The sequence below is a fragment of the Saccopteryx bilineata genome, chromosome 3, assembly GCF_036850765.1.
Source record: "Saccopteryx bilineata isolate mSacBil1 chromosome 3, mSacBil1_pri_phased_curated, whole genome shotgun sequence".
Classification (NCBI taxonomy): Eukaryota; Metazoa; Chordata; class Mammalia; order Chiroptera; family Emballonuridae; genus Saccopteryx; species Saccopteryx bilineata.
The window spans coordinates 160,960,520-160,987,164 of NC_089492.1; the positions used below are offsets into that span (position 1 = coordinate 160,960,520).

Consider the following 26,645-nt stretch of genomic DNA (forward strand, 5'->3'; position numbering starts at 1 on the left):
CCTGGGCTTGCCTGGTCAAAACACATATAATGATCGATCAATGAACAACTAAAAAAGTGAATCAACTATGAGTTGATATCTCTCCCTAACCACCTCCCAACTAAAATCAATAAATAAAATTAAAATAATTTTTTTCATCAAGTAAGATTTTATAAATAAAATGAGACATTAGCTTTGATATGTAGTATTTTATTACTATTCTATATATTTTAAATTTCCCATTATAATTTCTTCTTTGACCTATCAGTTATTTAGAAATATATATTTTAATTTCTAAACAAAGTAGGACTTCTTTTGGTTTTTTTTTAATTAATTTATTTATTTATTTTACAGAGACAGAGAGAGGGATAGACAGGGACAGACAGGAACGGAGAGAGATGAGAAGCATCAATCATTAGTTTTTCACTGTGCGTTGCAACACCTCAGTTGTTCATTGATTGCTTTCTCATATGTGCCTTGACCGTGGGCCTTCAGCAGACCGAGTAACCCCTTGCTGGAGCCAGCAATCTTGAGTCCAAGCTGGTGGGATTTTTGCTCAAGCCAGATGAGCCCGCACTCCAGCTAGCAACCTCAGAGTCTCAAACCTGGGTCCTCTTCATCCCAGTCCGACGCTCTATCCACTGTGCCACTGCCTGGTCAGGCAGGACTTGTTTTTGATAATGTCTAAGTTAATAGCACTAGCCTAAGGAACATGAATCTTTGTATAATACAAAGCACATGAAATGATATTAATCTTGCATTAGGGGCTAGCATATAATATTGATTGGCTTAAATATTTGTTTATTCAAAAAGAATGCCTACTTCCTCATTTTAGAGCACAGAGTTCTCTCTATGTGAGTCTATTAAATCAGATATGGAGTAGTACAAATTTTCTGCATCTTCACAAATTTTTATCTGCTTAAGCTACCAATAATTAGGAGATATGTTTTTAATTCTTCCACTAGAATAATAGACCTAATAAATTCTCCTTTTAGTATATAAATGTTTGCTTTATACATTAATGCTATTTTATTAGGTGCATACAAATTTAGAACTGTTGCATCTTTGTGGTGCACTAAATTTTTTCATTTAAGAGACTCTCTTTATCCCTAAAAATGTTTTCTTATCTTAAAGTCTCATTTATTTGTTATTCAATTACCTACCATAGTGATATGTTGTTGTTTTTTTGTTTTGTTTTGTTTTGTATTTTTCTGAAGCTGGAAACGGGGAGGCAGTCAGACTCCCACATGCATCCGACCGGGATCCACCTGGCATGCCCACCAGGGAGCGATGTTCTGCCCATCTGGGGCATTGCTCTGCTGCAAACCAGAGCCATTCTAGCACCTGAGGCAGAGGCCTCAGAGCCATCCTCAGTGCCCGGGCCAATCTTGCTCCAATGGAGCCCTGGCTGTGGGAGGGTAAGAGGGAAACAGGAATGAAGGAGAGGGGGAGGGGTAGAGAAGCAGATGGGCACCTCTTCTGTGTACCCTGGCCAGGAATTGAACCCGGGACTCCTGCATGCCAGGCCGACGCTCTACCACTGAGCCAACCGGCCAGGGCCAGTGATATGTTTTTGACTGCTTGTCTTTGGTTAGTAATTGACTTCTACCTTTAACTCTTCCATTTTAGATATGTCTCTATATCTAGCTAGACTTTTAAAAAAATCCAAACTGATTATCTATTTTAACTGGTAGGATTATTATATTTACATTTAATTGTGAGCAATATATTTAGACTTGTTTTATATTTGCCCTGCTTTTTTTATGTGTCATACTTCTCCATTCTTATTTTAGGTCTCTTTGGGAAGTTTTTGGTTTTTAATTGTTTTTCCTCTTCTACTGCCTGGAATTTACATATTCTATTTCTAGTCACTTAGTAGCTACTCTTGAAATTTTACTACACACACACACACCCCAAAATCTCAAGTTACACAATATCCTAAACATCTTCTCTTTCCTGGAAAAAACAAAACAAAACAAAACACAAGCATCTTAGAATAATTTTTTTTTTCTTTTCTTTTCTTTTTTTCTTTTTTTATTTTTCTGAAGCTGGAAACAGGGAGAGACAGTCAGACAGACTCCCGCATGCGCCCAACCGGGATCCACCCGGCACGCCCACCATGGGGCGATGCTCTGCCCATCCTGGGCGTCGCCATGTTGCGACCAGAGCCACTCTAGCGCCTGGGGCAGAGGCCACAGAGCCATCCCCAGCGCCCGGGCCATTAGAATAATTTTAAGTCAATCTTTTCTTGACCTACAATATTTATACAGTATTTCAGTTATGACTTTTAAAAAAAACTCCACAAATTACACATTATTTTATACAGATAGTTTTCATTTAGACTTATTATCATCATTACTTCATTATTGGTCTGCTGTAGCCCCATGGTCAAGGCACATATGAGAAAGCAATCAATGAACAACTAAGGTGTCGCAACAAAAAACTAATGATTGATGCTTCTCATCTCTCTCTGTTCCTGTCTGTCTATCCCTCTCCCTGACTCTCTCTCTGTCTCTGTAAAAAAAGAAGATTGTAAAAACCAAAATACAGTATTTTTGTTAGCATAATATAAAAGCAGCCTTTTACATCTTTCCCGGTTATCTTTTTTTTTTTTAATTTTTTATTTATTCATTTTAGAGAGGGGGGAGAGAGAGAGACAGACAGACAGAAAGGAGGAGCAGGAAGCATCAACTCCCATATGTGCCTTGACCAGGCAAGCCCAAGGTTTTGAACCAGCAACCTCAGTGTTTCCAGGTTGACACTTTATCCACTGTGCCACCACAGGTCAGGCTTTCCCGGTTATCTTTACCTCATCCCAGCCTACTCATCCACTCCCATCCCTCTAACTTTCACCACAAAAATCTTACTCTATTTACTACTATTTGCTACCCAGCTCAGGAAACTCCCCTGATTCACTTCCCTCTACCCGTCTGTCACCTTCCACTTACAAGTGAATCTGCCCCTAAGGGAATAAATGCTCAATAAATAAAAGATCTCTCCTTGGGGAAAGAAAGGATTCAGAACTCCATTAGAACAATTTATCTCAAGTTGGCCAAGAAAAAAAATTAAAACTTGAGCAATTTTGAACTACTAAACAGAAACCGATGGTTCTGAAAGCACAGCTCAGAGGAGTTAAAGATGGCAAGATACTGGAAGCCAACCCCAAAAGCTACACCACACACGGCAATTATAAGGTTGCCTCAGGCAAAAGGACCAAAGTCAAAGGAAGCAGCAAAGCCAAAGCAGCTGATGATTTATTAGAATGACAATCTATGTTCAATATTTGTCTTTATAGTCTGACCAGATGGTGGTGCAGTGGACAGAGCATCAGCCTGGGATGCAGAAGAACCAGGTTCGAACCCCAAGGTCACCAGTTTGAGCACAGGCTCTTTCAGCTTGAGCATGGGATCATAGACATGGCCCCATGGTTACTGGCTTGAGCAAGGGGCCACTCTCTCTGCTGTAGCCTCCCCCCATGAAGGCACATATGAGAAAGCAATCAATGAATAAATAAGGAGATATAACGAAGAATTGATGCTTCTCATCACTCTCCCTTCCTGCCTGTCTGTCCCTATCTGTCCCTCTCTCTATCTGCATCCCAGTCTGACACTCTATCCACTGTGCAACCGCCTGGTCAGGCCACTGCAACTTTATAAAGGGCAATAAAGAAACTCTCTCTCCACCAGTGGATACCAAAGAACCACACAGTGAAAGTAAGTGGAACTATTCACTAAGAGTGAAGTGGGCCTGATCAGGCAGTGGCGCAGTGAATAGAGCATCAGACTGGGGCATATGAGAAAACAATCAATGAACACCTAAAAACTGATGATTGATGCTTCTCATCTCTATCCATTACTGACTGTCTGCCCCTGTCTATCCCTCTCTCTGACTCTCTCTCTGTCCCTGTAAAAAAAAACAACCAAAAAACCCAAAAAACAGAGAGCATCAGACTGGGATGCGGAGGACCAAGGTTCGAGACCCTGAGGTCGCCAGCTTGAGCGCGGGCTTGTCTGGTTTGAGCAAAGCTCACCAGCCTGGACCCAAGGTTGCTGGCTCCAGCAAAGGGTTACTCGGTCTGCTGTGGCCCCACGGTCAAGGCACATATGAGAAAGCAATCAATGAATAACTAAGGTGTTGCAAGGAAAAACTGATGATTGATGCTTCTCATCTCTACCTGTTACTGTCTGCCTGTCCCTGTCTATCCCTCTCTCTGACTTTCTCTCTGTCTGTAAAAAAAGAGTCAAGTGGCCCTGGCCGGTTAGCTCAGTGGTAGAGCGTCGGCCTGGCATGTGGGAGTCCCGGGTTAGAGTCCCAGGTTCGATTCCCGGCCAGGGCACACAGGAGAAGCGCCCATCTGCTTCTCCACCCTCCCCCCTCTCCTTCCTCTCTGTCTCTCTCTTCCTCTCCCACAGCCAAGGCTCCATTGGAGCAAAGATGGCTCAGGTGCTAAGGATGGCTCTGTGGCTTTTCTGCCTCAGGTGCTAGAATGGCTCTGGTCGCAACAGAGCAACGCCCCAGATGGGCAGAGCATTGCCCCCTGGTGGACATGCCGGGTAGATCCCGGTTGGGCGTATGCAGGAGTCTGTCTGACTGCCTCCCCGTTTCCAACTTCAGAAAAATACCAAAAAAAAAAAAAAATAGAGTAAAGTGGAGGGAGGAAGAAAGATGAGGGAAATATAAAGGCCACAACCAAAATTAAAACTCAGCATACTAGCCTGACCTGTGGTGTCACAGTGGGATAAAGCATCGACCTGGAACACTGAGGTTGCCGGTTCGAAACCTTGGGCTTGCCTGATCAAGGCACATATGGGAGTTGATGCTTCCTGCTCTTCTCCCTTCTCTCCCTCTCTCTCCTTCTCTCTCTTTCTCACTCCTCTCTCTCTAAAAATCAATCAATAAATAAAAAAACAGCATACTAAATATTTCATTTCTTACATCAAAGAGCCTCTCTATTTCAATGTTTCTAAGAAAAGAATTTTTTTAATGTGGTATTTATAAACTGTCTTTATCTCAGCCAGAAAAACTTTATGTTCAAAAGCACAGATAAAATCGTTGCTTTTTTCCAAGAGGAGGAACTAGGTTTTTCTACTTTCTCTACAAGATGTGCACTCCTCTGGTGTTCCACAATTAAAACACCAACTACTTTATGTTTCCTTAACAAATAAGCAATTCAGTCAAACTGATTTGTACAACAGTGTTGTTTTTGAGAAATTTTACTAGGGTCTCTGAGCCCCTTCTACACCTTAAAAGGCCTCACATTATCAGATAGCTGAAATTTTAAAGCAACTCACATATCCTCTTTGGATTTTTTAAACTACTGCTATCAAACAATAAACACTTGGGAAAAGTGAAAGAAAGATCATAACTAATAAAAGCCTAGGAGGAAAGGAATTTGGATGCATCTATTATTTATCAGTTTATGAAAGGCAGAAAGCCAAATCACTTAGAATAAAATCAATAAGCCTCTACTCCCTAAGAAATCACACACATACATATCTTGTCTTTACAGACAAAACTGTAATTTTGGGTTGGCCTGTTTGAGCAAATATTTTTTTTAATTTTTAAATTTTATTTAGCAAATTAACTTTAACAGGCTAACATTGATCAATATGAGTACATAGGTTTCAGGTAAATATTTCTATAGCATTTGAACTGTTGATTATGTTATATAGCCATCATCCAAAGTCAAATCATTTTGTTACCTTGTATTTGTCCCTCTTTATACTCCTCCCCCCATCCCTCCCCTTTTTCTTTTCCAAGTGAGAGGAGGAGACAGACTCCCGCATGCGCCCTAATAGGGATCCACCCAGCAACACCCCCCCCCCTCCACTGCCCCAGTCTGGGGCTGATGCTGACACTCTGCCCATCTGGGGCCATGCTTGCAACCAAGTTATTTTCAGCAGAACAGTGCCATCTTCAGCACCAGGAGCCAATGCCCTTGAACCAATCAAGCCATGGCTGAGGGAGAGGAGAGAAAGAGAGAGAGAGAGAGAGAGAGAGAGAAGGTAGGGGGAAAAGGGGAGAGGGAGGGGTAAAGAAGCAGATGGCTGCTTCTCTTCTATGCTCTGACTGGGAATCAAACCTGGGTCATCCACATGCTGGGCTGATGCTCTACCACTGAGCCAACTAACTGGCCAGGGTGCAAATTTTAATATTAGTATTTTTCCACTGCCAATAAAATTTTCCTTTTAAGATTTCCATACCACAGTACCATCTGATGCTTGTCAGTATTGCTTCACATTTTGAGTTATGGGAATGTTTACCTGTTACATACATTATTTAGCTTACTATGGGATATATAGCAAAATTACATTTACATATTGTTTCAACTCCACCTAAGACCATGTATATAATACCCCCCTTCTGCATTTGAGAGGCAAAGCAACTAAACAAAGAATATAACAGCTTGTAAAGCCTAATAATACTGTGCAAGTAAAAGGCTCATTTAGTATATAACATTGCAATAGTTATATGCTATAATTAAGGTAGTTCCATGTTTTTAAACAGTCAGGAAACACAGAAAATATTACCTCCATCTCTATTAACCAAGTCAATGAAATAAAGAAAATGTTACGTAGGTATCTAAAGGGGAGGAGAGGACCAATTATGCAATAATTTTACAATTGGGAATTATAACAGAGCTAATACCTAACTAGTCTAGAAGTGCCATTACACCTAAACCAAGGGTAGAAACATACAAGAAATCAAAGTAGATTTTCTTTTCCTTTGGGAAGTTGAAATAAAGTTTACTTTGAACCTCAAAAAGAACCTAAGCCAATAACACATCAGACCAAATAAGCAGAAAACGGTATCTAAAATACTGAAATGTACCCTGGCTGGTTAGCTCAGTTGGTTAGAGAGTCTTTCTCATATGCCAAGGTTAAGGGTTCAATTCCTGGTCAGAGTACATATGAAAATCAGCCAATAAATGCATAAATAAGGGGAACATTGCATCACTTTCTTTTGTGCAGCATTTTCTTCTGTGCTTGATTTAATCTTGTGTTGTTTTATAAATTTAGTGTAGCCTAAGTATACAGTTTATAAAATCTAAACAGTAGTGCACAGTAATATCCATCTTCATATTCACTCACCACTCACTCACCCACAGCAACTTCCAGTCCTACAAACTCCATTCATGCTAAGTGCCCTATACAGGTATACTTTTTTTTTTTAGACTTTATTCATTTTTAGAGAGACAGGAGAGGCCTTGGCCAGCTGGCTCAGCGGTAGACCATCGGCCCAGTGTGTGGAAGTCCCAGATTCAATTCCCAGTCATGAGAAGAGACCATCTGCTTCTCGACCCTCCCCCAATGTCTCTCTCTTCCTCTCCTGCAGCCGTGGCTCAAATGAGCAAGTTGACCCTGGGCACTAAGGATGGCTCTATGGCCTTGCCTCAGGTGATAAAATAGCTTGGTTGTCAAGCAACGGACCAGCAGCCCTAGATGGCAGAACATTAGCCCCAGACGGGGCTGCCAGGTAGATCCCAGTCAGGGTACCTGAGGGAGTCTGTCTCTGCCTCCCTGCCTCTCACTTGATAAATAAATAAATAAAATTTAAAAAAAGAGAGAGAGGAGGGGGGAAAGAAAAAGAGAGAGAGGGAGGGAGAAAGAGAGAGAGAGAGAAAGGAGGAAGGCACAGAAAGCATCAACTCCCATATGTGCCTTGACCTGGCAAGCTTGGGGTTTCGAACTGGTGACCTCAGTGTTCCAGGTAGACGCTTTATCCACTGCACCACCACAGGTCAGGCAGGTGGTACCATTTTTATACCATTATTTTTACTGTATCTTTTCTATGTTTAGACACATAAATATTTACCACTGTGTTACAGTTGCCTACAGTATTCAGTACAGTAACATGCTGTAGAGTGTATAACCTTGGAGTAATAGGCTATAGCCCTGGTTGGCAAACTGCAGCTCATGAGCCACATGCGGCTCTTTGGCCCCTTGAGTGTGGCTCTTTCACAAAATACCAAGTGCGGCCTGACCAGGCAGTGGCGCAGTGGATAGAGTGTCGGACTGGGATGCGGAAGGACCCAGGCTCGAGACCCCGAGGTCGCCAGCTTGAGCGCGGGCTCATCTGGTATGAGCAAAAAGCTCACCAGCTTGGATCCAAGGTCGCTGACTCCAGCAAGGGGTTACTCAGTCTGCTGAAGGCCCGCGGTCAAGGCACATATGAGAAAGCAATCAATGAACAACTAAGGTGTCGCAACGAAAAACTGATGATTGATGCTTCTCATCTCTCTCCGTTCCTGTCTGTCTGTCCCTATCTATTCCTCTCTCTGATTCTCGTGCTGTCTCTGAAATAAATAAACAAACAAACAAACAAATAAATAAATACCAAGTGCGGGCGCTACCTCGATAAGGAATGTACCTACATATATAGTTCAAGTTTAAAAAATTTGGCTCTCAAAAGAAATTTTAATCTTTGTACTGTTGGTATTTGGCTCTGTTGACTAATGAGTTTGCCAACCACTGGTATACCATCTAGTCTAGGTGTGTAGTAGGCCATACCATCTAGATTTGTGTAAGTGTGCTCTATGATGTTTGAACCATGACAAATCATTTAACAATGTCTTTATCAGAACATATCCCTGCCATTAAGTGGTGCATGACTGTAGATCTCTTCCAGCCTGGTGGCTTTAAAAACACACTACACCAACACCCCATCCTGTGGTGACTGTTCACAACTCTGTGAATATACTAAAACAAATGACTTGTATACTTTAAGTGAGCAAAGTTTATATTTGTGAATTATATCTCAATAAAGATCATTTTATTTTAGTTTTAAATATATTCTTGCATTTTTAAATAAAGATAATTTTAAATGTAGACAACCCAAACCTAATATATTCTAAACTAAATTTCTGATCTTCCTCCAAAACCCTGCTCTTACAGTCTTCCCCATATCATTAACTGTCAACTCTTTCTAACCACTCAGACAGAAAATATCATTTTTTATTGCTTTCCTCTCTTACCCCATATTCAATCCATCTAGAAATCCAATAAGATCTACTTTCAAAAGAGATGTAGAACCCTGGCCAGTTGGCTCAGCGGTAGAGCATCGGCCTGGAGTGCGGGAGACCCGGGTTCAATTCCCGGCCACGGCACATAGGAGAAGGGCCCATTTGCTTCTCCACCCCCACCCCCTCCTTCCTCTCTGTCTCTCTCTTCCCCTCCCGCAGCCAAGGCCCCATTGGAGCAAAGATGGCCCGGGCGCTGGGGATGGCTCCTTGGCCTCTGCCCCAGGCGCTAGAGTGGCTCTGGTGGAGGCAGAGCGACGCCCCGGAGGGGCAGAGCATCGCACCCTGGTGGGCAGAGCGTTGCCCCTGGTGGGCGTGCCAGGTGGATCCCGGTCGGGCGAATGCGGGAGTCTGTCTGACTGTCTCTCCCCGTTTCCAGCTTCAGAAAAATACAAAAAAAAAAAAAAAAGATAAAAGAGATGTAGAATTAAATTACTTCTTATCACTTCTACTGGTCATAGTCTGGTCTAAACCACCAACACCTTACACGAGGATTACTACAATAGCTACCTAACTGGGATATATGTTTCTAAAGCAACCAGAATGGCCTTTTAAAAACAATCAGTTCATGTCACTCCTCTGCTCAAATGACTCCCCATTTCATTCAGAATAAAAGCTAAAGTCCTTACAATATCTGTAAAACTTTGTGATCTGTCCCTCCATCCACCATGACCCACCATTATCTGAGTTTATCTGCTAATCCTCATTTTAACTACTCCTTTCCAGCCACAAAAGCTTGCTGTGCCTTAAGTTTACCAGGCACACACTATCCGCAAGATCTTTGCATTTTCCTGTTCTCTTTATTTTGGAACATTCTTCTCTCACACTCACCTACCTATATTGCTTAATACCTCACCTCCATGCTCAGATGCCACCTTCTCAGTGGACCTTCCCTCCCCCCCAAATTTATTTATTTATTTTATTTTATTATTTTTTTTTTTACAGGGACAGAGATAGAGTCAGAGAGAGGGATAGACAGGGACAGACAGGGATAGATAGGTACAGACAGACAGGAACGGAGAGAGATGAGAAGCATCAATCATCAGTTTTTCATTGTGATACCTTAGTTGTTCATTGATTGCTTTTTCATATGTGCCTTGACCGTAGGCCTTCAGCAGACCGAGCAACCCCTTGCTCAAGCCAGTGACCTTGTGTCCAAGCTGGTGAGCTTTTTGCTTAAGCCAAATGAGCCCACGCTCAAGCTGGCAACCTCGGGGTCTCGAACCTGGGTCCTTCCACATCCCAGTCCTACGCTCTATCCACTGCGCCACTGCCTGGTCAGGCGATCCTCCCCACCAAATATAAACTGCAACTCCCATAACACTCTGTATCTTTCTTTCTTGCTTTATATTTCTCTACAACACTTCTAATATTCTTACCCCCTAATATATTTAATATTTTACTTATTTTTTGTTTGTCTCCCCTTACTAGAGTTTAAGCTCTGTGAGAGCAAAAAGTTTTCTTCATTTTGTGCACCTGATGTATCTCCAGTGCCTGGCATAGTAGGTATTCAATAAATAAATATCTGCTGAAAGAACTGAATATAAACTAGGGGCATATAAGCATAATGTATCTTGGAACTCAAAATTTGTATCTAGTCCACCTGTATTACTGATTTGTATCCATATGATATGCAATTGAAAATCTTTATGCCGCCTGACCCGTGGTGGCGCAGTGGATAAAGCGTCAACCTGGAATGCTGAGGTTGCCGGTTCAAAACCCTGGGCTTGCCTGGTCAAGGCCCATATGGGAGTTGATGCTTCCTGCTCCTCCCTCCCCCTTCTCTCTCTCTTTCTCTCTCTCTCTCTCTCATTCTCTCTCCTCTCTAAAAATTAATAAAAGTAAAAAAAAAAATCTTTATGCCTACGAATACTGTTATACTCCATAAGTCCATCTTACATATCTCTGACCATGGATTACAAAGAAAGTAAACAGTCAAAGGAACAGCTATATTTCAGAGGCTAGAGCTGCAGAAAGTGGTCCTAGACACTCAGATTTGTGGAATATCAATTATAAAATAGAATGCACTCCACACTGACCAGTGTTGCACCTCAAACATTTCACCACCAAAACACCCATTTATGCCTAACCTGTGGTGGCGCAGTGGATAAAGCGTCGACCTGGAAATGCTGAGGTCGCCGGTTCGAAACCCTGGGCTTGCCTGGTCAAGGCACATATGGGAGTTGATGCTTCCAGCTCCTCCCCCCCTTCTCTCTCTCTCCCTCTCCTCTCTAAAATGAATAAATAAATTAAAAAAAGGAAAAAAAACACCCATTTATTATTTAATCTATATATATATCTTTATTATATGCGGCTTAAGTGTCTGTTGCCGATACCTTATTGGTTGCTTGTGTAACTGTACTAGCCAATGGGGTGAAGTTGCCACAGCATTCAAATAGTCCCGCCTTCTGGCATGCCACCTCACAAATTGTGGTTAGGCCCTGGCCAGTTGGCTCAGTGGTAGAGCGTTGGCCTGGCGTGCAGAAGTCCCGGGTTTCATTCCCGGCCAGGGCACACAGGAGAAGCACCCATCTGCTTCTCCACCCCTCCCCCTCTCCTTCCTCTCTGTCTCTCTCTTCCCCTCCCGCAGCCGAGGCTCCATTGGAGCAAAGATGGCCCGGGCGCTGGGAATGGCTCCTTGGCCTCTGCCCCAGGCGCTAGAGTGGCTCTGGTCGAGACAGGGCAACGCCCCAGAGGGGCAGAGCATCGCCCCCTGGTGGGCAGAGCTTTGCCCCTGGTGGGCGTGCCGGGTGGATCCTGGTCGGGCGCATGCGGGAGTCTGTCTGACTGTCTCTCCCCGTTTCCAGCTTCAGAAAAATACAAAAAAAAAAAAAACCCAACAAACTGAGGTTAAAGATTGGAGCAATTATTATGCTGTTAAGAAATCTTAACACCAGAAGGGGTCTTTGCAATGGTACAAGACTAGAGGTTCTCCAATTGAAAAATAATGTCATAATAGCTAAGTCTTTGGCTCCTCTAAAGGTGAAATACATGTCATTCCAAGAATTGATGTGGCTCCATTTCAAACAGGGTTGCCGTTTCAATTGAGACGTAGACAATTTCCTGTAAAACTTGCCTTTGCTATGACCATCAATAAGTCTCAGGGCCAAACGCTTAAGCGTGTTGGCATTTTTTTACCTGAGCCTGCATTTGGACACGGTCAACTTTATGTTGCCTGTTCAAGAGTTCGTGAAAGAACGGACGTAAAATTAAAAATAATTGATGGTCCTCTGCAAGGCAAGCTTAAAAATGATGGAATGATCTACACAAGAAATGTTGTGTACAAAGAGATCTTTGACATGTGAATTAACATTTTATTATTTAAGTCACCTTTATTTATTGAGCTAGCGGTGGCTCTTAAGAAATGTACCACCAGTGGTTTCCTTCATTGCACTCTACTTTAAGTAATTAAGCAAGTAGAAGGGGGAAACCCCGTGGGGCAGTAAGCAAAGGGGCGTCCTTGCCGCCTGCCCTGGGTAATTCAGTTTGAATTAGCAGACACCTTTGCACAAATCATTTTAATTACAATTTATAATATCTAGAACAGCGGTCATTTCGTATGACCGCCAGGCTTTCTAGTATCTCATATACATTTTTATTCAGTAGATAGCTTTAATAGCATGTTCAACTAGTTTTCTCATTTTTTATTAATTGAAAATATAATAAATGCCCATCAGAACTTCAAATCCAACAGAAGATAATGTTTTGCAACAGAAAACAGAATCAGAAACAAAAAAAATCACTAACATTTAAAATCTTAACATTCTAGTTCGTCTATATGGCCTAATATAATTGTATTAAATAAATAAGCAGGTTATCAAAGGTTTTTTGCATTAGCAAAAATATTTTATGAATAGGAAACACTGTTTAGTAAGTAGAGTGGCTAAGTGAACATTCTAAATCAAGGATGCCTGGGTTGAATCCTGGCTCCACACTTATTCGCTCTTGTAACCATGGGCAAATTACTCAACCTCTCAGTATCTCTGTTTTCTCATCTGTAAAATGGGGGTCACAATATCTTCTTCAAAGAGTTGTGAGGATTGAATGAATTAATGTGTGTAAAATGCTTGGAACAGTGCCTAACACATAGTAAGCACTACAAATCAGCTATACAATTGTTACCATCTTCATGGTCCAGCTAAAACTGACGAGAAAATTCTGAGATGTTCTAAATTACTTTCTTTTAAAAAACACCCTGCCACCTGACCAGGCGGTGGCGCAGTGGATAGAGCGTCAGACTGGGATGCGGAAGACCCAGGTTCAAGATCCTGAGGTTGCCAGTTTGAGTAAGGGCTCATCTGGCTTGAGCAAAAAGCTCACCAGCTTGGACCCAAGGTCGCTGGCTCCAGCAAGGGGCTACTCGGTCTGCTGAAGGCCCACGGTCAAGGCACATATGAGAAAGCAATCAATGAACAACTAAGGTGTCGCAATGTGCAATGAAAAACTGATGATTGATGCTTCTCATCTCTCTGTTCCTGTCTGTCTGTCCCTGTCTATCCCTCACTCTGACTCTCTCTCTGTCTCTGTAAAAAAATTTAAAAAAAAGAAATGTCTGAAAAAACACCCTGCCTAAGCCCTGGCCAGTTAGCTCAGCGGTAGAGCATCGGCCAGGCGTGTGGAAGTCTCAGGTTCGATTCCCAGCCAAGGCAACACAGGAGAAGCACCCATTTGCTTCTCCACCCTTCCCCCTCTCCTTCCTCTCTATCTCTCTCTTCCTCTCCCACAGCCAAGGCTCTACTGCAGCAACATTGGCCCGGGCACTGAGCAATCAATGCCCCAGAGGGGCTGAGCATCACCCCCTGGTGGGCATGCCGGGTAGATCCTGGTCGGGCACATGTGGGAGTCTGGTCTATCTGCCTCCTCCCCACTTCTCACTTTGGAAAAATACAAAACAAACAAACAAAAATATACCCTGGCCTGACCAGGTGGTGGCCCAGTGGATAGAGCGTCGAACTGGGACACAGGGAACCCGGGTTCGAAACGCTGAGGTCACTAGCTTGAGTACGGGCTTTTCTGGTTTGAGCAAGGCTCACCAGCTTGAGCCCAAGGTCAGTGGCTTGAGCAAGGGGTCCCTCGCTCTGCTGTACGCCCTCCACCCAACAAGGCACATATGAGAAAGCAATCAATGAACTAAGGTGCTGCAACGAAGAATTGATGCTTCTCATCTCTCTCCCTCCTGTCTATCACTATCTGTCCCTCTCATATACATACACAAATAATAATAATAAAAAAACACCCTGGCCCACTATCTCAGTTGGTTAGAGCAGTGGTTGAAAACCAAAAAACCATAAAAAACAAAAACCACTGGGTTAGAGCATCATCCAAATATTCCAAGCTTGTGGGTTTGATCCCTAGTTAGGGCACATACAAGAATCAAACAATGGTCTGACCAGGTGGCATCAACCTGGGATGCTGAGGACCCAGATTTGAAACCCCAAGGTCACCAGCTTGAGAACAGCATGGCCAACTTGGATGTGGGATCATAGCTGTGACCCATGGTTACTGGCTTGATCCCAAAGGTCGCTGGTTTGAGCAAGAGGTCACTGGCTTAGCTAAAGGCCCCTGGGCCTGACCAGGCAGTGGCACAGTGGATGAAGCATCTGACTGGGATGCAGAGGACCCACGTTTGAGACCCCGAGGTCGCCAGCTAGAGCACGGGCTCATTTGCTTTGAGCAAAGCTCACCAGCTTGAGCCCAGGGTTGCTGGCTCGAGCAAGGGGTCACTTGGTCTGCTGTAGCCCCACAGTTGGGGTACATATGGGAGGGCAATCAATGAACAACTAAGGTGTTGCAATGAAAAACTGATGATTGATGCTTCTCATCTCTCTCTGTTCCTGTCTGTCTGCCCCTATCTATCTCTCTCTCTGACTCTGTCTCTGTAAATAAAAATTAAAAAAAAAAAAAAAAATTAAAGGCCCCTGGTCAAGGCACGTATGAGAAGCAATGAATGAACAACTCAAGTGCCACAACTATGAGTTGATGCTTCTTTTTTCTCCCTTCCTGTCTCTCTCTCAAAAAAAATAAATTTTAAAAATAATCAACCAATGAATGCATAAAGTACACAGAAGAAGCCAATGTTTCTCTCTCTCTCTCTCTCTATCTCTCTTTTTTTTACAGAGACAGAGAGAGAGTCAGAGAGAAGGATGAACAGGGATAGACAGACTGGAACAAAAGAGATGAGAAGCATCAATCATCAGTTTTTCGTTGCACACTGTGACACCTTAGTTGTTCATTGATTGCTTTCTCATATGTGCCTTGACTGCGGGCCTTCAGCAGACCAAGTGACCCCTTGCTGGAGCCAGTGACCTTGGGTCCAAGTTGGTGAGCTTTCGCTCAAACCAGATGAGCCCGCGCTCAAGCTGGCGACCTTGGGGTCTCGAACCTGAATCCTCGGCATCCCAGTCTGATGCTCTATCCACTGCGCCACCGCCTGGTCAGGCTGTTTCTCTCTCTCTTTAAAATCAGTAAATAAAAAATAAAAAGACTTTCCACCATGGAAGTTGAAATTTTTGTTTTAATCCCATTTCCATCATCTAGCTAAGGATCCCAAGACCCAAATTAAAAAACCACTGCCATTAATCAGAAATGGTAACTGCACTTTACACATTCTCTAAAACTAATCCTGTATGTTTTCTTTCTTTGTTCCTTCTTTTCTTTTCTTTTTTTCCCTCCCTCTCTCTCTTTCTTTTTTTCTAGTCCATGTTTATATAGCAGTCTCTCTTACAGAAAAAATATGCCTGACCAGGCGGTGGCGCAGTGGACAGAGCATCGGACTGGGATGCAGAGGACCCAGGTTCAACACCCCGAGGTCACCAGCTTGAGTGTGGGCTCATCTGGTTTGAGAAAAAGCCCACCAACTTGAACCCAAGGTCGCTGGCTCCAGCAAGGGGTTACTCGGTCTGCTGAAGGCCCACGGTCAAGGCACATATGAGAAAGCAATCAATGAACAACTAAGGTGTTGCAACGCACAACGAAAAACTAATGATTGATGCTTCTCATCTCTCTCCGTTCCTGTCTGTCTGTCCCTGTCTATCCCTCTCTCTGACTCACTCTCTGTCTCTGTAAAAAATAAATAAATAAAAATTTAAAAAAATTATAAAAAAAAAAAAGAAAAAAAATACCAGATTGTACTGAAATTTGTTTCAAATGGGGGTGGGAGAATGGGATAGAAGAAAAAACATTTATCATTAAATTAGTAACTAGTGAAGTGGGATGATCAGTACAAGGGGAAGTGTCATACTTTCTGAATCCTGTACATATTTAAAGTTTGTACCAAAAGTAGTTCAGGGGAAATCTTAACAGATTTTCTGCTCTACAAATGATTCTACTTTCCTGTATCCCCTTTTCTTCAGAAAAATCACTTAAATTCTCAAACCACCTTCTATAATACCAACCAACCACTGAATGGTTAGAAACAAAACACGAAGATATCATGAACACAGTATTTTCCACTCTGTCCTACTATTCTTCAGAACACTCGCTAATTCACTACAGAGAGGCAGATCCAATTCATTTGCCCTAACTGGGAATATAACTTCCATCACTATACCCAAAACAAAATTCTGATGTACTTATTTTGAATACTCAAGATCTTAAGATAATCTTTTTCTGCATCATCATCATCAACATGATAAATAATATGAATGTTTTCAATATGCCAGGACATATGCTAAAATATATGCATCAGCATCTTAAATCTAGACGATGATCCTATGAGAAGTATATATTATCTCTATTTCCAGATCAGAAATTGATGTTCACAATTTCAGTACTTTGCATAGAGCCACCTAGGTATTAAGTGATGGAATTAAGATCTGAAACTAGTCTACTTTTCCATATTGATTCCCATTTCATATTAAAAATGGGAGAGCCTGACTGGTGATGGCAAAGTGGATAGAGCATTGACCTGGGACTCTGAGATCCCAGGCTTAAAATCCTGAAGTTGCCAGCTTGAGCACTGATTCATCAGCTTGAGTGTCGGATCATCAACATGATCCCAAGGTCACTGGCGTTCCTGATTGATTGCCTCAGTGGATAGAGCAACAGTCCAGTGTGTGGAAGTCCTAGGTTTGAGTCCTAGTCAGGGTACATGAGAAGCGATCATCTGCTTTCTTCCCCTCCCTCTCCCCCTCCTCTCTCTTTTCCCCCTTTAGCAGCCAGTGGCTTCTCTGGTTCTAGTGTCAGTATGGGAAGCTGAGGATAGTCCAGATGATATGAGCATCAGCCCCAAGTGGATACAGGTCGTGCAAATGCAGGAGTCTGTCTATCTATCTTCCCTCCTCTCTTAAAAAAAAAAGTCACTGCCTGATGCCCCACGTCACTGGCTTGATAAGCCCAAGGTCACTGGCTTGAGCAAGGGATCACTGGCTCGGCTTGAGGCCACCCCATCCATCCAACCCCGTCAAGGCACATATGAGAAGCAATCAATGAACACCTAAAGTGATCCAACTATGAATTGATGCTTCTTATCTACCTTCCTTGTCTGTCTCTCTCTCAAAAAAAGTTAAAATAAAATGAAATAAGATAAAAATGGGAGAGACCACCTTGCCAGGGTAGTTCAGTTGGTTAGAATGTCACCCTAATATGTCAAGATTGCAGGTTCAATCCCCGGTAAGAACACGTACAAGAATCAACCAGTGAATGTATAAATAAGTGAAATAAGCCAGACTAGGCGATGACGCCGTGGATAGAGCGGCAGACTGGGATGCGGAGGACCCAGGTTTGAGACCCTGAGGTCGCCAGCTTGAGTGCGGGCTCATCTGGTTTGAGCAAAGCTCACCAGTTTGGACCCAAGGTCGCTTGCTCAAGCAAGGGGTTACTCGGTCTGCTGAAGGCCAACGGTCAAGGCACATATGAGAAAGCAATCAATGAACAACTAACGTGCCACAACAAAAAACTGATCGATGCTTCTCATCTCTCTGCGTTCCTGTCTGGCCCTATCTATCCCTCTCTCTGTCTCTGTAAAAAATAAATAAATAAGTGGAACAACAGATCTGATGTTTCTCTCTCTCTCTCAAGAAATCAATAGCCTGACCAGGCGGTGGCGCAGTGGATAGAGCGTCGGACTGGGATGCAGAGGACCCAGGTTCGAGACCCCGAGGTCGCCGGCTTGTGCGCGGGCTCATCTGGTTAGAGCAAAAAGCCCACCAGCTTGAACCCAAGGTCGCTGGCCCCAGCAAGGGGTTACTCGGTCTGCTGAAGGCCCACAGTCAAGGCACATATGAGAAAGCAATCAATGAACAACTAAGGTGTAGCAATGTGCAACGAAAAACTAATGATTGATGCTTCTCATCTCTTTCTGTTCCTGTCTATCCCTCTCTTTGACTCACTCTCTGTCTCTGTAAAAAAATAAACAGAAAAAAAAAATTTTTTTTAATAAAATCTTAAAAAAAAAAAAGAAATCAATAAATAATTTTTTTTTTAATTGGTTGGACGAATGAAGTATAAAAATTATATTCCGGCCTGACCAGGCGGTGGTGCAGTGGATAGAGCGTTGGACTGGGATGCAGAGGACCCAGGTTCGAGACCCCGAGGTCACCAGCTTGAGCACGGGCTCATCTGGTTTGAGCAAAAAGCCCACCAACTTGAACCCAAGGTCGCTGGTTCCAGCAAGGGGTTGGTTACTCAGTCTGCTGAAGGCCCGTGGTCAAGGCACATATGAGAAAGCAATCAATGAACAACTAAGGTGTTGCAATGTGCAACGAAAAAACTAATGATTGATGCTTCTCATCTCTCCGTTCCTGTCTGTCTGTCCCTGTCTATCCCTCACTCTGACTCTCTCTCTGTCTCTGTAAAAAAATAAAATAAAATAAATAAAAAATAATTAATTAAAGCACAGGAATGGCATCTAGTTATGCTACAGAAAGATCACTTTAAAAAATGATGGTAATGGCTTGACCAGGCAGTAGCACAGTGGATAGAGCGTCGGACTGGGATGCAAAGGACCCAGGTTTGAGACCCCGAGGTCACCAGCTTGAGCGCAGGCTCATCTGATTTGAACAAAGCTCACCAGCTTGGACCCAAGGTTGCTGGCTTGAGCAAGGGGTTACTCGGTCTGCTGAAGGCCCATGGTCAAGGCACATATGAGAAAGCAATCAATGAACAACTACGGTGTCGCAACAAAAAACTGATGATTGATGCTTCTCATCCCTCGCCCTTCCTATTGTCCCTATCTATCCTTCTCTCTGACTCTCTGTCTCTGTAAAAAAAAAAAAAAAAATGATGGTAATAAATGCTTCAGTCAAACAAATTATAAGAAGCCTGAGTTAAATCAGTGGAATCCTCCTACGGAATACATATCTTCAGGAAGCCTACCTGCCTTCTTTAAATTATCACCTTAAAGCCTGACCTGTGGTGGCGCAGTGGATAAAGCGTTGACCTGGAAATGCTGAGGTCGCCGGTTCGAAACCCTGAGCTTGCCTGGTCAAGGCACATATGGGAGTTGATGCTTCCAGCTCCTCCCCCCTTCTCTCTTTCTGTCTCCTCTCCCTCTGTCTTTCCCTCTCCTCTCTAAAAAAAAAAAAAAAAAAAAAAGAATAAATTTAAAAAAATTAAATTATCACCTTAAAAGTGAACAAAAGTCTCTTTTCACACATTATGAAGTAAAGAGTAAAATGAAAATATCTCTAGAAAAGCTAACATAGTTATTTAAATTCACACTGAGGTCTAAATAAAAATTACTAATAGATGCCAGAAAAACAGAGAAAGAAAAGCAAAAGTGGCATCAGGAAAATGTACAAAAAGGCTAGGAATGCCAAAAACACCCTCACAAATTTGCCTAAAGCTGACTTAGAAATCAAACTCATTTCTAGCCAGTTGGCTCAGCAGCAGAACGTTGACCCAGAGTGTGAAAGTCCCAAGTTCAATTCCTGGTCAGGGCACACAGGAGAGGTGACCTCCTAGTCCCCCTCTCTCTCTTTCTTCTCCTCCTGCAGTCATGGCTTGATTGGTTTGAGCAAGTTGGCCCCCAACACTGAGGATGGCTCCATGGCCTCGCCTCAGGCCACTAAAATAGCCCTGTTGACAAGCAACAGAGCAGCAGCCCCAGATAGGCAGAGCATCGTTTAGTAGGGGGCTTGCTGGGTGGATCCCAGTCAGAGTGTATGCGGGAGTTTGTATCTTGGCCTCCCCACCTCTCACCTAATTAAAAACAAAAAAAAGAAAGAAATAAACCAAACTCAAACTAAATAATTCTAACGTAAAGAAATATGAAATTAAATGAAAAAAACAAGGCCCAATGCATAAGCTATTTTCATTGTGCCCTCATCACTCTCCTAAGTATGTCTCATTAAATGTACAGCTGAGCCCTGGCCAGATAGCTTGGTTGGTTGGAGCATCATTCTGAAGCTCAGAGGTTGCTGGTTCGATCCTTGGTCAGGGCATATACAGGAACAGATGGATGTTTCTGTCTCTTTCTCTCTCTCCCTTCCTCTCTTTCTAAAATCAATAAATAAAAAATTTGAAAAAAAAAAAATGTACAGCTGACCCTTAAACAACATGAGTTTGAACAGCAAGGGTCCACTTAAGTGCAGATTTTTTTCAACAAATACTGTAAATGTAGTTTCTTTCCCTTATGATTTTCTTAGTAACATCTTTTCTCTAGTTTACTTTATTGTAAGATACAATATATACTACATATAACAAAGTATGTGTTAACGGACTGTTTAATCAGTCAGGCTTCTAGTCAACAGTAGGCTATTACTAGTTAAGTTTTGGGAGAGTCAGGCCCTGGCCGGTTGGCTCAGCGGTAGAGTGTCAGCCCAGCGTGCGGAGGACCCGGGTTCGATTCCTGGCCAGGGCACACAGGAGAAGCACCCCTTTGCTTCTCCACCCCTCCGCCGCGCTTTCCTCTCTGTCTCTCTCTTCCCCTCCCGCAGCCAAGGCTCCATTGGAGCAAAGATGGCCCGGGCGCTGGGGATGGCTCTATGGCCTCTGCCTCAGGAGCTAGAGTGGCTCTGGTCGCAACATGGCGACGCCCCGGAGGGGCAGAGCATCGCCCCCTGGTGGGCAGAGCATCGCCCCATGGTGGGCGTGCCGGGTGGATCCCGGTCAGGCGCATGTGGGAGTCTGTCTGACTGTCTCTCCCTGTTTCCAGCTTCAGAAAAAATGAAAAAAAAAAAAAAAAGTTTTGGGAGAGTCAGAAGTTATACATGGATTTTTGCCTGCTCAGGGGTTGGCATCCCTAAATACTACGTTGTTCAAAGATCAACTGTAAATACAAAACTAATACAAATCACTTTTTTAAAATTTTTTTAGAGAGGAGAGAGAGACAGAGAGGGAGAGAGAGGAGAGAGAGACAGAGAGAGAGAAGGGGGGAGAAGCTGGAAGCATCAACTCCCATATGTGCCTTGACCAGGCAAGCCCAGGGTTTCGAACCGGCGACCTCAGCATTTCCAGGTCGACGCTTTATCCACTGCGCCACCACAGGTCAGGCCCAAATCACTCTTAACCATTTTGAAAGTTAAGTTGCATTCCACTAGGCCAGCGGTTCTCAACCTGTGGGTCGCGACCCCAGTGGGGTTGCCTAAAGCCATCAGAAAATACATAATGCATATCGGGTATTTACATTCCGAATCATAACTGTAGCAAAATTACAGTTATGAAGTAGCCACCAAAATTATTTTTTGGTTTGGGGTCACCGCAACATGAGGAACTATATTGCGGGGTCACGGCATTAGAAAGGTTGAGAACCACTGCACTAGGCAAAGGGGAAAATAATCAGGTTTTTACAAAGCCAAAAGCATTTAAATAAACTATATCATTCACTACAAACGAAGCACTGTCTTCCTAGAGCAATCATTTTTCCCCCCTTAAGATTTTTTTTTTTTTGGCCCTGGCCGGTTGGCTCAGCAGTAGAGCGTCGGCCTGGTGTGCGGGGGACCCGGGTTCGATTCCCGGCCAGGGCACATAGGAGAAGCGCCCATTTGCTTCTCCACCCCCCCCCTTCCTCTCTGTCTCTCTCTTCTCCTCCCGCAGCCAAGGATCCATTGGAGCAAAGATGGCCCGGGCGCTGGGGATGGCTCCTTGGCCTCTGCCCCAGGCGCTAGAGTGGCTCTGGTCGGGGCAGAGCGACGCCCCGGAGGGGCAGAGCATCGCCCCCTGGTGGGCAGAGCATTGCCCCTGGTGGGCGTGCCGAGTGGATCCCGGTCGGCGCAAGCGGAAGTCTGTCTGACTGTCTCTCCCCATTTCCAGCTTCGGAAAAATATAAAATAATAATAATAATAATTTTTTTTTTAAACAGGTACAGAGAGAGTCAGAGACAGGGATAGACAGACAGGAACGGAGAGAGAGAAGAAGCATCAATCATCAGTTTTTCGTTGTGACACTTTAGTTGTTCATTGATTGCTCTCTCATATATGCCTTGACCGCAGGCCTTCAGCAGACTGAGTAACCCCTTGATCAAGCCAGCGACCTTGGGTCCAAGCTGGTAAGCTTTTTGCTCAAGCCAGATGCGTCAGCACTGGCGACCTCGGGGTCTCGAACCTGGGTCCTTCCCCATCCCAATCCGACGCTCTATCCACTGCGTCACCGCCTAATCAGGCTCCTCCCTTAAGATATTAACAAGGGAGCCTGACCACCAGGTGGTGGCCCAGCAGATGGAGCGTCAGACTAGGACACAGATAACCCAGGTTTGAAACCCTGAGGTCTCAGGCTTGAGTGTGGCTCACCAGCTTGAGTGTGGCATTGCTGGCTTGAGCGTAGGATCATGGACATGAGCCCATGGTCGCTGGCTTGAGACCAAAGGTCACTAGCTTGAAGCCCAAGGTCACCGGCTTGAGCAAGGGGTCACTCACTCTGCTGTAGCACCCCTCCCCTTCCGGTCAAGGCATATGTGAGAAAGCAATCAATGAACAACTAAGGAACCGCAACAAAGAATTGATGTTTCTCATCTCTCTCCCTTCCTGTCTGTCTGTCTCTATCTGTCCCTCTCTCTGTCTCTCTTGCAAAAAAAAAAAAAAAAAAAAGGAAGAAATAAGAGATTGACAAGGGAAATAGACTCAGACACAATATCAACAGCAGAGGCAGAAAAATTCTGGCTCCGATATATTTCATTATTGCTAACTAGAAAAAATATTATAATTGTTATTTGTAATCCCACAAGGCAGGGATGAGGATCAACTTATTCTTGCCAATGATGTATGGTATTTCCTCATGTATAAGATGCACCCCACCAGGAAAAATTTGGGGTTTAAAAACTGGGTGGTCTTATACAATGGTTGCAAATTTTTTTACTTGCATTTCCTGCTTTTTTGTGCTTGGTTTTGCGCTCATTATTGAAGACAGTGATTCATCATCAAACACAGATGAGGACAAGTAAATGGATGGGAGTTTTGACAGTGATAGGAGTTATATGAATTTTATGATGAATAAAACTTGAGTTCGCCTGAGCAGGCGGTGGCGCAACGGATAGAGTGTCGAACTGGGATACGGAAGGACCCAGGTTTGAGACCCTGAGGTCACCAGCTTGAGCGCGGGTTCATCTGATCTGAGCAAAAGCTCACCAGCTTGGACCCAAGGTCGCTGGCTTGAGCAAGGGGTTACTCCATCTGCTGAAGGCCTGCAGTCAAGGCATATATGAGAAAGCAATCAATGAACAACTAAGGTGTTGCAAGGAAAAACTGATGATTGATGCTTCTCATCTCTACTGTCTGTCCCTGTCTATCCCTCTCTCTGACTCTTTCTCTGTAAAAAAAAACACAAAAAAAACCTTGAGTTCAATAATTTTATGTAATACAATTTTTTTCAAATTTCGGGCCCCAAAATTAAGGTGCATCTTATACATGGGATAGTCTTTTTTTTTTTTTAATTTTATTTATTCATTTTAGAGAGGAGAGAGAGAGAGACAGAGAGGGAGAGAGAGAGAGAGACAGAGAGAGAGAAGGTGGGGAGGAGCTGGAAGCATCAACTCCCATATGTGCCTTGACCAGGCAAGCCCAGGGTTTTGAACTGGCGACCTCAGCATTTCCAGGTCGACGCTTTATCCACTGTGCCACCACAGGTCAGGCGGGATAGTCTTATACATGGAGAAATACAGTAACCATAGTTAAAGCACTAGAGCCCAAAGGTAGAAAATATTAAATACTTTTATAATTTAGTAAAAATTTTTTAAAACAGGAAGAACGTGTTTAAGAAAATATATCCTTAGGATCACATGGGCACTGCTTGCTACCACTGGTGTACCAAGTACATTCAAGAATAATCTTGAAACATTTTACAAAGTTAAATGTACCATTGTCAATTAATATGGTAAAGTCAAATCCTAACAACACCATTTTACTGTGTAAACTTAAGCAACTTAATATTTCTGAGCCTTTGTGTCCCCACCTTTAAATCAATGTTTAAAAAATATTCTTAGTATTATTTTAAGATGTAATGAGACAGATATATTGTAAATGACAAGGGCTGGGTACATAGCAGATATTATTTAAGGGTCTCTGATGATGACTGTTATATTTGATTTTGTAAGTTCTACTTTTACCTCTTGGAAAGAAAGTAACTTTGATCTTATATTGGTAAATACAGGTAATCCTGTCTTGGTTTTACAACCCTTTCAGCATATATTATTCAAAGAGCTACAAAACATCTCTCCCAACAATAACAACTTTCTATATACAAATAAATGAAGCTTGGGATAAAATTTTCCAAGTTTTATCCACCTGTTCCCTAAAAGGTAAACAAAAATCAGAACACTACAGAAACAATGGCAGAAGTGTTAACTGGATGATGAGTAACACTGGTGACAAGCCACGCACAGAAAGCAACAAAGACCTAAAATTAAAATATAGACGGATTTAGGATTAACTCTCCCTTCTCAGTAGGAAGCAACAGTGACTCCACACTTTCTCCTAAAAGATTTGAACTCTTTTGCAAATAAGCCATGCTTCCTGACAATTTACTAGATCTGTTTTCTCTAGCAAAGCAGCAAAGTGGAAACACTCCCCAATGAAGAGTACAAAGTAGTAACTGGGGGGTAAAGTACTATATATTCAAAAAGCACAATTTTTTATTTCCTGTTTTAATACCTATGAAATCAAAATTCCTTAAAACGGTATTTCAAGCGATTGTAAACTACTGATACTAACTACAGTTGTTGCCCGTCAGTATCTAAAAGGCTGTATTTTACTGCAGCAAACACAGGTACAGGGAAACCTCCAGGTAGTAGACCCTCGGCTCTATGTAGAGCTCATGTTACTTAACATTCATTTTGATAAAGCCCGTCTTATTACATTTAGATCAGCAGAAAACAGAGCGACCCAACATATTCCAACGAAATAGGTGGATTTACTACTGCTTAAACCAGTGCTTGACTATTTTCAAGAAAACCACAAATCATTTACACGTCAAGGCCTATACTAAGAAACAAACTGGCGCGACAATTTCCGTAAAGGTTCAGTAAAATCAACAAAACCTTACAAGGCTCAGAAATAATATAATGTATAAAGCTCTATAGATCTGGGGCCAACGGCCCAAGGTCACACCAAGTCAGTGGCTAAAATATCCAAGAAATGCTAAGTCTCCTGCAATTTTGGAAAACCCTGGCTAAGAATGGAGTCTTGGGAACACTCGGGTCAAAGTTTTAAAGTGAAGAGCTCCAACCAAATGCAGCGGCTCCCTGGGAAAGCCCCAAGCGACGGGGGCTGCATTCCCTTCCCCGAGGCACTCCCGATACTCACATCTCCGGAGCCACTTCATCCAATGGCAGACGATAGTAGTATGGTGCTTCTTGTTCTCTATACACCAGGACGACAGGCCTTGAATAGATTCCATGGTGTTGGTTACCGACTGGAATTTTCGATCCAACGAGGACTCCAAAGCCCCTGCCGAAGAGGCCGACGAGGAGGAGGCCTTGCTGCTGCCCCCGCCGCCGCCGGCCGCCATCTTCCCGGTTTCCACAGGCGCTGCTGCTCCTCTGGCGGCGGCGGCGGCGGCGGGAGCGAGCAAAACAATCACTGCGAGTGCGTGAAAGCCGCAGGTGGGGAGGGAGAACAGGGGGAGGGATGGTGCACGCGCTAGGCTCTTCTGGAAATAGGACAGCGGACCAGAGATATTGGGCACGGTGGCGGCTCTTACACGCTGCAAGGAGGGGCTTCGGGTTTCGAAGGTTTATCAGAATTGTTCAGTGGGTGTGTTTAAACCAGTCAGTAATCAGGAAAAATTACGCAGAAAACAGGTCCCAAAAAGCCTTTCAAAACGCCTAGCCCCCAAGCCAAAGGTTTTTTTATACTCATCGGCTCTCTACGCTAAGGCCCTTCCCCACCCCTGTCCCCACGCTCCTATAATGGCAGGTGTTAATAGCTTAAATTTAATACTACCCGACTGCCCCTTCGGTTGCAGAAATCTTTCTCCTTTAGATCCTCTAGCACAGAAAAGGCCCAAGGATACCTAGTCAGGATTTTTTCTGCAACGCAACAGCAGCAAAGGGACAGCAACACTATCGCGCACGCGCCGACTGGCCCCGCCCCCCGCTTCCTTCCCAACCTAGAAAGCAGAGGGTGGCAGTGATGGCGAGGCAATCGGACCAATCAAGGAAGAAGAACAAGAAGCGCGCGTAAGAGCTAGCAAGTCCCTAGGGCCAAAGAGGAGCTTCGATCATTTGTGCGCGTGCGCAGCACATCAGCGCGTAGCGGGCTGGGAGGAAAAACGGAGA

General features: G+C 43.6%; 1 protein-coding gene across 8 annotated transcripts in view; it reads right to left on the reverse strand.

Annotated features, from left to right (window-relative positions):
- Window positions 1–26,403, reverse strand: part of RPRD2 (regulation of nuclear pre-mRNA domain containing 2) — a 133,309-nt gene extending 106,906 nt beyond the window's left edge. For all 8 annotated transcript variants that reach the window (XM_066268045.1, XM_066268043.1, XM_066268044.1 and 5 more), the window contains exon 1: window positions 25,672–26,403. In XM_066268045.1, coding sequence (XP_066124142.1) covers window positions 25,672–25,876 — 205 coding nt within the window. In that variant the 5' untranslated portion in view covers window positions 25,877–26,403. The remainder of the gene's footprint in view (window positions 1–25,671) is intronic.
- Between the last annotated feature and the right edge of the window lie 242 nt (window positions 26,404–26,645).